This window comes from Myotis davidii, unplaced genomic scaffold (genome assembly GCF_000327345.1).
Source record: "Myotis davidii unplaced genomic scaffold, ASM32734v1 scaffold901, whole genome shotgun sequence".
NCBI classification, from domain to species: domain Eukaryota; kingdom Metazoa; phylum Chordata; class Mammalia; order Chiroptera; family Vespertilionidae; genus Myotis; species Myotis davidii.
The window spans coordinates 547,632-556,961 of record NW_006291427.1 but is presented as its reverse complement, the minus strand read 5'-3'; the positions used below and the strand labels follow the sequence as shown (position 1 = coordinate 556,961).

The 9,330-nt window shown below is 43.9% G+C and overlaps 1 protein-coding gene across 2 annotated transcripts in view; it reads right to left on the bottom strand.

The window, feature by feature from the left end:
• The window catches only part of AGFG2 (ArfGAP with FG repeats 2), a 24,838-nt gene that overhangs the window by 5,789 nt on the left and 9,719 nt on the right, over positions 1–9,330 (bottom strand). Inside the window, exons 2-7 of one of the 2 annotated variants that reach the window (XM_006764683.2) lie at positions 8,536–8,629; positions 7,312–7,427; positions 6,089–6,242; positions 5,347–5,512; positions 4,503–4,628; positions 3,703–3,735 (exon numbers count right to left, since the gene is read on the bottom strand). In XM_006764683.2, coding sequence (XP_006764746.1) covers positions 3,703–3,735; positions 4,503–4,628; positions 5,347–5,512; positions 6,089–6,242; positions 7,312–7,427; positions 8,536–8,629 — 689 coding nt within the window. The remainder of the gene's footprint in view (positions 1–3,702; positions 3,736–4,502; positions 4,629–5,346; positions 5,513–6,088; positions 6,243–7,311; positions 7,428–8,535; positions 8,630–9,330) is intronic. The other variant, XM_006764684.2, reaches the window with a different exon arrangement.

The window sequence follows — 9,330 nt, the reverse complement described above, 5'->3', positions numbered from 1 at the left end:
AGAGAGAGAGAGAGAGAGAGAAGCAGGACAGTAAAAAATGAGTAAATGAAGGCCATCTGCTCCTCTTTCCAGAGAGATGGCCGTGGAGAGGAGTTGTGACAAGAGACTAGCATGGGTAAGGCTGTGGAAACATTCTGTAGAATGGGAAACTTTAAGCATATTCTGGGGTAAAGGGAATATGCCAGCAAAGGGAAACGAAATAGAAGTGTTATTCAGATAAAGCTGATGTGACCAAGCCCTGCAGAAAGTGGGAAACGGTGAGAGGGATCCTTCACAATGGAAGATACTTTTCCTCTCAGAGACAAGAGGAAAAAGAAGGGAAAGGGAAAGATAAAGAAAGGATACAAGGAAGGAAATGGCAAAGCCAAGCTGGTTCTTCAATCTGTGTTGCTCCCTGGCTCCTTCAAACCTCATCCTGTTTTCTTGTCAATCAAGTTTTGTTTTTTTTCTGAATGCCCAGAACTGTAACTTAAATATCCATGCTTTTTCTTTTCTAAAGGTTTAGCTGTATTCCTCCAAAACCTTGTTTAAGGGTATCTTCACTGTACTAGGCATGAGCTTAACTGATGGTGACCAGGCTCTAACTTGGAGAAGCTGAGAATCCAGCAGGTAAGACAGGTGCCCAGTGCCTGCCTACTGCAAGGTTCCAAAGATGGGCTGCATCCGGGGTGCCAGCGCTTAAAAGACAGTCCTCTCCTGGGCGCTCTTCTTCCCCAACCCCTGGACTTCCTACAGGAACAAGTGCGAGGCTATAATGCCACTGCACATTCTTGGGCTTCAATCCTCTCCACTCCACAGGCCTGAAGAAGGCTGGAAAACCAGCAGGGTGGTGCTGGACCTTCTGATTTTCCAGCCCCAGGTCCTTCCCTTGCCTGATTGACTCAGGGTACATGGAATTTCTGAGCGAACACAGCTCCCTTAGATCAGACTCTTCAGTCCTGCTCTGGGCCTTCATGTCAGGGAACTCCCCTCAGTGAGGACCAGGTCCTCTGTCCTCCCAGGCTGGGAGAAGGGCTGTGGTTCCATCTGCAAGCAGTGTTGTGTGTCTCCTGGTGGACAGCAGAGGGCAGAACTGGCCCTTACTTGAAGTGAACACCTTAAAAAGAGCACATTCTCAGAAAGGAGGCCACAGCTAGAGTATCTGTGCTTGGATTTGCTTCTAACATACTTCCAGAGCCTCACTTCTGGAGCTGTATTTGTACACGTCTTATAGCAGTTTCAGGGGAAAACTGCAGTTTTAGAAAGCTCCCCTCTCCATACTCCCTCTTAGAAATATAAAAATACAAGGCTTGTCAGAAGAAATACCCACCTCTCCCCAACATCTTCCTACTTCATACCCAATAGTTGTTTTTAAAATTGATTTCAGAGAGGCAGAGAGAGAGAGAGAGAGAGAGAGAGAGAGAGAGAGAGAAACATCAATGATGAGAGAGAATCATCGGTTGGGGGCTTCCTACATGCCCCCTAATGGGGATAGAGCCTGCAACCTGGGCATGTGCCCTTGACCAGAATCGAACCCGGGACTCTTCAGCTCACAGGCCAACGCTCTATCCACTGAACCAAACCAGCTAGGGCCCAATAGTTCTTTTAAAAATATTTTTTTATTGATTTCAGAGAGGAAGGGAGATGGAGAAAGAGATTGATACATCAATGATGAGAGAGAATCATTGATTGGCTGCTTCTTGCTCACCCCCTACTGGGGAATCAAGCCCGAATGGGACATGTGCCCTGACTGGGAATCAAACCTTAACCTAGCTTCCTGGTTCATAGGTTGACACTCAACTACTGAGACACACCAGCTGGGCCCAATAGTTCTTTTATATCACACTCACAGAAGCAACCTCATGATCATGATGTGGTACAATGTGAATGGAATCTGCCACTTATCAGCTATTCAATTTTGGCCAAGTCACTGATCAAGTTGAGCCAGTTTTCTCGCCTGCAAAATGGGGAATCTTTCATTCCTCCTGGAGATAATCCGAGGATGCTTCTGGCAATGACAAGAGCCTCAAAAATGCTGGTTGGCTCTGGATATGGCTGCAGACTCTGCATTTTGAGATGATCAGACACTGAACAAAAGTTTCATCCCCATTTCAGCCAGGAATGGTTCCAGGGCTAATGCCTTCTTTTTCTCCTTTAAAATATTTAAAACAATCAACTGTGCTAGGAATGCATTTCTGAACAGACCAATTTATAATAACCTTGTATTGACTATTTCCTTTAGAGCTCCAATTCCCAAGAACATTTTCCTTTTGCTAACCTGAATACTCCTGTACCAATTTACATTCTTACCAACAGCTCACAAAAGGGCCCATTTGCCTGGCTGGTGTGGCTCAGTGGTTGAGTGTCGGCCTATGAACCAACCAGGAGGTCATGGTTTGATTCCCAGACATGGCACATGCCCCAGTTGTGGACTTGACCCCCAACAGGGAATGTGCAGGAGACAGCCGATCAATGATTCTCTCTTATTATTAAAGTTTCTATTCCTTTCTCCCTCTCCTTCCTCTCTCTGAAATCAATTTTTTAAAGAAAGGGCCCATTTCCCCACAAAATATTGGCCATTATCAATCTTTAAAATTTTTGCTAATATAATGTCAAAAATGAATATTTTATTCTAATTTGCATCTGATTAGTTAGGTCAAAGACATTTTCATATTTTTTCTGGGTATTATCTGCTTATATCCTTTGTCCATTATCCTATTCTTTTTTTTTTTTTTAAATATATTTTATTGATTTTTTACAGAGAGGAAGGGAGAGAGATAGAGAGTTAGAAACATCGATGAGAGAGAAACATCGATCAGCTGCCTCCTGCACATCTCCTACTGGGGATGTGCCCGCAACCCAGGTACATGCCCTTGACCGGAATCGAACCTGGGACCCCCCCAGTCCGCAGGCCGACGCTCTATCCACTGAGCCAAACCGGTTTCGGCCATTATCCTATTCTTTTTTATTTATAGGTGTTTTATAAAACACATTATGGCTATTAGCTTTTTGTCTATCTCCCAGGTTGTAAGTATCTCCTCCCTGTTCCATGCCTTTAAGTTTTATTTAGGACATCTTTTATCATATAAAATGTGACCTGTGTAATTTCTATTTGTTAGTATTTATGGAGATTTTGTTGCCCCCTATAAATATCCCAAATTGTAAAATGGTTCTATGTTTGCAAATACTATATATTCTGCCTTTTGTTTACAAAATTCTATTTATATTTATTAGGTCAAACTTGTTAAAGTGTTACTCAAATGGCTGGCTTCCTTCCTTAACTGTCTACTTTACCTATTAATTTGTGAGAGTCTATTATAGCCTCCCTCTCTGTTGGTTTATTAAATTTTAATTATCTAATAGTTATTGCTTTATGAATTTCAAGGTTACCCTATCAGTTAAACTTACTTTTTAAACTTTTATCAATATAAAAATGTCTCTTCTTGTCCCATTCAAAAGTATGAAAATAAAATAAAAACAAAAGCAAGTAGCCAGTTCAGTGTCACAGTGGGAAGGCTGTGGGCAGACCAAGAGTCAGGAAGCCTGGGCCCAGGGTCAAGGTCTGCCATTCTGTGGGTTGCACGAATAGGGAAACTATTGAACTGTCTCATCTGGAGAATGGCTAACTTTGAAGAGTTCCTTCCAGACCTAGAAATTCTAGGATCAGAGGACCTGAGGTGAGCTCCTAACTTGGGTGCCTATAGGGTAGGCAGGATAACTTACCAAAGCTGTAACTTCCAGTCAGCATCCCACTGGCTAGCAATGAGGGTTTAGGAGGGAAACGGCAGGAAGGTGGAAGAAAGAAAAAGAGCGTAAGTCACTGGTTTTCCTCAGACATCTGCTCTTTACAGCACTTCAGCTGCCCTCCCGCATCCAAGGATGTCAAAAGGGAGTCCACTCTGTAGACTCGAGGCCTGGGCACTTAGGGAGAAGCTGAATGCTGCAATGGTTCTCAACCTTCCTAATGCCGCAACCCTTTAATACAGTTCCTCACGTGGTGGTGACCCCCAACCATAAAACTATTTTCGTTGCTACTTCATAACTCTAATTTTGCTACTGTTATGAATAGTAATGTAAATATCTGATATGCAGGATATATTTTCAGGGGTCGCGACCCACAGGTTGAGAACCGCTGGCAATCTTTAGACTCTCTTTCAATTGTATAACATAAACTACACAACATGGAGTTTACAGGCCTCTGCTCTAAGAGGAATGGGTGAGGACTCAATCCCCAGTAGGGGGTGTGTAGGAGGCAGCTGATCAATGATTTTCATCATTGATGTTTCTCTCTCTCTCCCTCTTCCTTCCTCTCTGAATAAAAAATAAATAAAAATAGAACAATGGAGCCCCCTCTTCATCACAAAAATCATCTCATCAGAATCCTCTCAGCCTTTCCTAGAGCTTCTCTTTTATCCTTTGCACAATTCTTTAGGCTGGTGCAGATGTGAATGAAAGGTGATATATGGATGTGAACAGCTGGATGCAGCTGGGAGAAAGGAAACCACCGGTGAGGCAGAGTTTACCTGTGGCTGTTGGCTGGGCCTGAAACGGGGTTTGGCGAGCCAGAGGAATGCTTCCAAATGCAGAAGAGCTGGGGCTACTGCCAAAGGCATCGAAGTTGGCAAAGCCCCCATGGGAAGGTGTCTGGCCTATAGGTTAAGGGAATGCAAAAGTTATATAGATAAAATGTATATCAATATACAGTAATATACACTAACTAGAATAATGGAATAATAATAGAATAATGTACACTAATTCTAAAGGCCTTCAAAGGCCACCCGATGGGGCATCTGCCTTTCCACAGGATCCTTTTCAGAGGGAGATGCAGGGGCTTTTGGCAGAGAGCTAGACACAGGTTGGGGAAAGGGGATCTCAGAGGCTCTAAGTTCACTCCCATCACCTTTTTATCCTTTTTCCATGAGGCATTAACATTTTTGTCAGGGTCTAGTTTGAGCAGAATCATGTGGGGAAAATTATTTTCTGGGGGAGAAAGGGGCTTGAAAAGCAAAAAGGGAAACTAGATACCGCCTTATTCAACTCTATTATTGGCTATTGCTGATCTTTGGGAAGACGTTAGGGTATATGGAACACGATAATCCCCCTGCTCCCATTTTAATAGAGTGAAAGTAATAAAAAGTCTATTTCCAGTGTTCTAAAAGAACATGCCAGGAGCCCCAATTCCCAAACATAATCCCTGGTACCCCTCTGACCCCAACCCTCCCAGCCTTGAGGCTTCGGAATTACCATCACGTTTGTTCATGTGAAGACAGCTAGGGCCAAGTAGAACCTGGTCCCCCCAGGGAAGTGAATTTTTTGTGTTAAGGGTACATATGTTGTAGTAAGGTTCTTATCCCAAGTCCCACTTACCCCCAAAGGCTGGGAATGCAGCAAATGATGGTACACTCTGGGGAGCAGCAAAGGGGTCTCCACCAATGTCAGCCAGCAGGTCAGTACTGGCTTTCTTGACCGAGGAGTGGGGAGGTGGCTGAGTACTCCGGGACTGAGATATCCGAGCCTGAGACTGGCTAACAGACTTGGATAAGACATTACATATAGCACTTGGAATCCCAGAAATGCCAGCCCCTGCAGGGCTCCCCAGGCGACCCCCAGATAGGCAAGTAGAGAGAGAGGAGAGCAAGAAACTGCTCTCAACTGAGAGGACTCCTGGGCAGAAACTGCCTTAGCTTCTCTCATACCTAATTCCTCTGTCTTCTCAGTACACCAGCTCCCAGAACCACACACTTTAGAGCATACTAGCCACGGTAACTCTGAAATATACAGGGATATTGCCCAACAGTGCCCCTGGAGCTATTACCTCCTCATCTTTCCCAGGTGCTTGAAGCAGAGTCCCGGCCCCTTCTGTGTTTCCTTGGAGGAATGGTCAGGTTTGGAGTTCATACTCTGACTTCCCTAAATACCACTTCCTGTTGGTTTTTTCTTCCAAAAGATATGAGTCCAAGGTGACAGATGCAAGACATAGGTAACAGCAGGGCTGAGAACCAACTCACAGCTCCTGAACTGTTGTCTACTAAGTCCAGGAGATTTAGGAAACTGATACTCCTGTCTCCCAAATTCCAAAGTAATCGTGAAGGGCAGATCTGAGAGTTACCTGGCTAGAGGTGGAGGCATCAGCTGAAAGAGATGACACAGGATCCCCCAGAAGTGTACGCAGAGGCTTCCCTTCCGGGATGGAGCCCTGGATAGGGGTGGAGGCACTGCCTTTGGTGTAAGTGGGCCCCTTGACTTGATCTGGGGGGACATACCTTCAAGAAAGAATATTAGGTTGAAAGGAGAGGGGTAAACCTTGGACCACGCTCACCTTAGGTGCTTGGAAAAACACAGGTTATAGCAGCCAAAATCCTTTTTCATTTTCTAATTTTCTTTTTTGAACTAAAAGGAATTTAGCAACAAAGCAAAATTCTGCCTATCTTGAGATTCCCCTTTACTGTCAGATGCTAATTTTTTTTCTGCAGGACGTTCAGTTTCCTCTGGCTTACGCCTATTATTTCTTCCTCTTTCTGACGTCAAACCATCTGGGTTTCAAGTATAACATCTGCAATAATGCTGATGAATAGGTGATCCTATTTTCCAGCTTCCTACTCAAGGTCCCTCCTTTTATTTCTGGGTATTTCTTCAGATTCTCAGTCTCATAGTAAAACTTTCTGCCACCTCATCTTCTAAGAGCTCAAAACCTCTCCTGCCAGGTCCTGTTACTTTTTATAAAATCCCTCTCACTACAGTGTGTTTGGTCTCTATTCTGGAAGAATATTCTTTCTTGTGAGGACACCCCCAGGAAGGAATCCAAAGTGCTGCTTTATCTACCACACCAATCTCCTTGCATTCTCTTTTCAACCCTATAGTTACTCCCAACATTCTCATGCCCAAAAATCAAACAATAAGAAGTGACACCTCGGGAAAGAAAAGGTAGGGGAGAACAGAGACGTTTTCCTCTTCCAGAAAACAACAAACATACAAATCATGAAAGAAATGATGGGCTAAAAGCAAAAAATTATATAGGACATATATAAAATCAGGTGAGCTATAAAAACTGACCCCCACTCCCACAGGCCTAGCTCCCTCTCCAGTTAGTCTACCATCTTCCCAAAAGAGGGGACATCAAAGCTGCAAGGTTAGTGACCAAGAACAAGTTATCTTTCCATGTAGCTTTATTATTTTGAAGGCAGAATTAAGCCCTAACCAAATCTGAGTGAAACAGACTCAACCCAAGTTTAGCTTTTGAGAGAAGCCCCAATTCAACTCTAGAATCTGGACTATCAGATGAAGTATGTATTGGACACATGTATTCATATCAATCTCTTTCTTCCTCCTTACCATCTCTTCTTCTCATATTTTTCCTGGAGAAACTCCTTCACTTTCTGAGGATCCCTGGAATCTGGTATTAAAGATGTCCGAGCATCAAAGAGACCCAGCCAAATTTTCCTGCAAACCTAAAGGAATGGAGTTAGGTGACAGAGGAGTTGGGGCAGAAAGCATGAAAGGGGAATGATACCACTTCCAGTTTATTCATCAATAAATATCTACTGAGCATGGACACAGTGTGAAGACATGATGCCCTGTCACAGAGCTGTCATCTAATGGGGAGGTCATGCTTTAAATTAAAAAAAAAAACAAACTTATAATTATATACTGAGACAAATATTATAAAAGAAACTAGAGGCCCGGTGCATGAGATATGTGTACTGGGGAGGGGGGTGTCCTTCAGCCTGGCCTGTGCCCTCTCACAGTCCAGGACCCCTCACTCCTTATCACCCGCCTCCGATGCTGTGCTCGCCAGCTGTGAGCCTGGATTCTGTTCTGGCTGAGTGGTGCTCCCCCTGTGGGAGTGCACTGACCATCAGGGAGCAGCTCCTGCATTGAGCGTCTGCCCCTGGTGGTCAGTGCACGTCATAGCGACTGGTTGTTCTGCAGTTCGGTCGATTTGCATATTACGCTTTTATTATATAGGAGGATTAGAGGGCCATGAGAATTATGGGAACTAAATTTGGATGGGGGTGAGGTCAGGGGCAATTTTCAGAGCTGTGGTTTCTAGAACACCCTCCAGAGGCCCTTGTTTGCACCCTGCAAGTAAGCCAATCAGTTGTAAGCTAGGTGTCCTGCTAACACCAAGAATGGCATCTTCCTACCAGCAGATTTAGCTGAGGAAGGGGTTTAACTCACTTTCAAGTAAATGACATAGACTTAAACCTGGGTTGCTAAGGCTCAAGTCAGCTCTAGGGGATCTTAATGAGAGGGGCAGGCCCAGTCAACTCTAAATGCTCATCAAGGTGAAACTCTAACCATTTTTCCCTCAAGTGCCCAAGGACAACCTTCTGCAGAGATTTTGCTTCTTTCCTTGATTCCTCCAACAAGAGGCCTATAAACCACAATTTGCATAACTGAGATCTGTAAATATACATAAGGCAAGATATCTTATATTCTAAAAAATAAGAGAAACGACTAGAAAAAAACTGAAGGGTTTTTCTATAATCTTAAGACAAAGCTCTCCAGCAGATAGGGCAACTATTAGCCTATAATACTCCATCAGTGGCTGCTCACCTCGTTTCCACGGGATTGCAGGAATACTACTTCAGGCTCAGTGAAAGTTGTCATGGAGATGGATTTGACTCGATGAGGGGGGTTCAGGCCTCTCCTGTGGGAGAGAAATAGAAAGAAAGTGAAGTATAATGCAGTTAGCATTGCAGGTCTGTTTATGGGAGGGGACGAAGGGAGAAAGGATAAAACAACACATAAAGCTATGTGTTAGCCTAGTGTTAGCCTCAAGTAGAACTTCCTTCCTGAGCTACTTCCTAATTCAAAGAAAGAAAGGAAGCAAGAATGTTTTGGAGGCTTCTAATAAGAGACAAGGACGACAGAGTGAGAAAGGCAGAGACTGCCCCTCCGGAGACCTCCTCTATCTTGGCTCAGACCTCCAACAGTTCAGTGTTCAGCTGAGGGGGTACTTCTGGGAACTCAGATGTGCAACCACTTCCCATTTCCTGTTTTATCATTGTTTGAGACCTACAGCACATCCTCAAGGTCCCAGAGCCCATATATTTCTTAAGAACAAGGGAAGACAAAAATAAAGACCCATGATAATTCCTGATTAACACTAAAAAGATAAGATTTAAAGACAAAAAACAGAGTCCCCTAGGCTAGCTGCTGCTCCTCGTGTCTATACAGAAGTTTGGCATGGTTTGGCATGGTAGTAGGAATAGAGAGGGTCCCTCTCTTTCAGGAAGAAATCTCTGGGAAAAGAAATATTCTGGATTTTCTCATTTCTAGATCTTTCAATGAAGCAGGAGGAAATCAGGTTCAACAATGAGATATGAGATTGGCATGTGAATGCTTTTG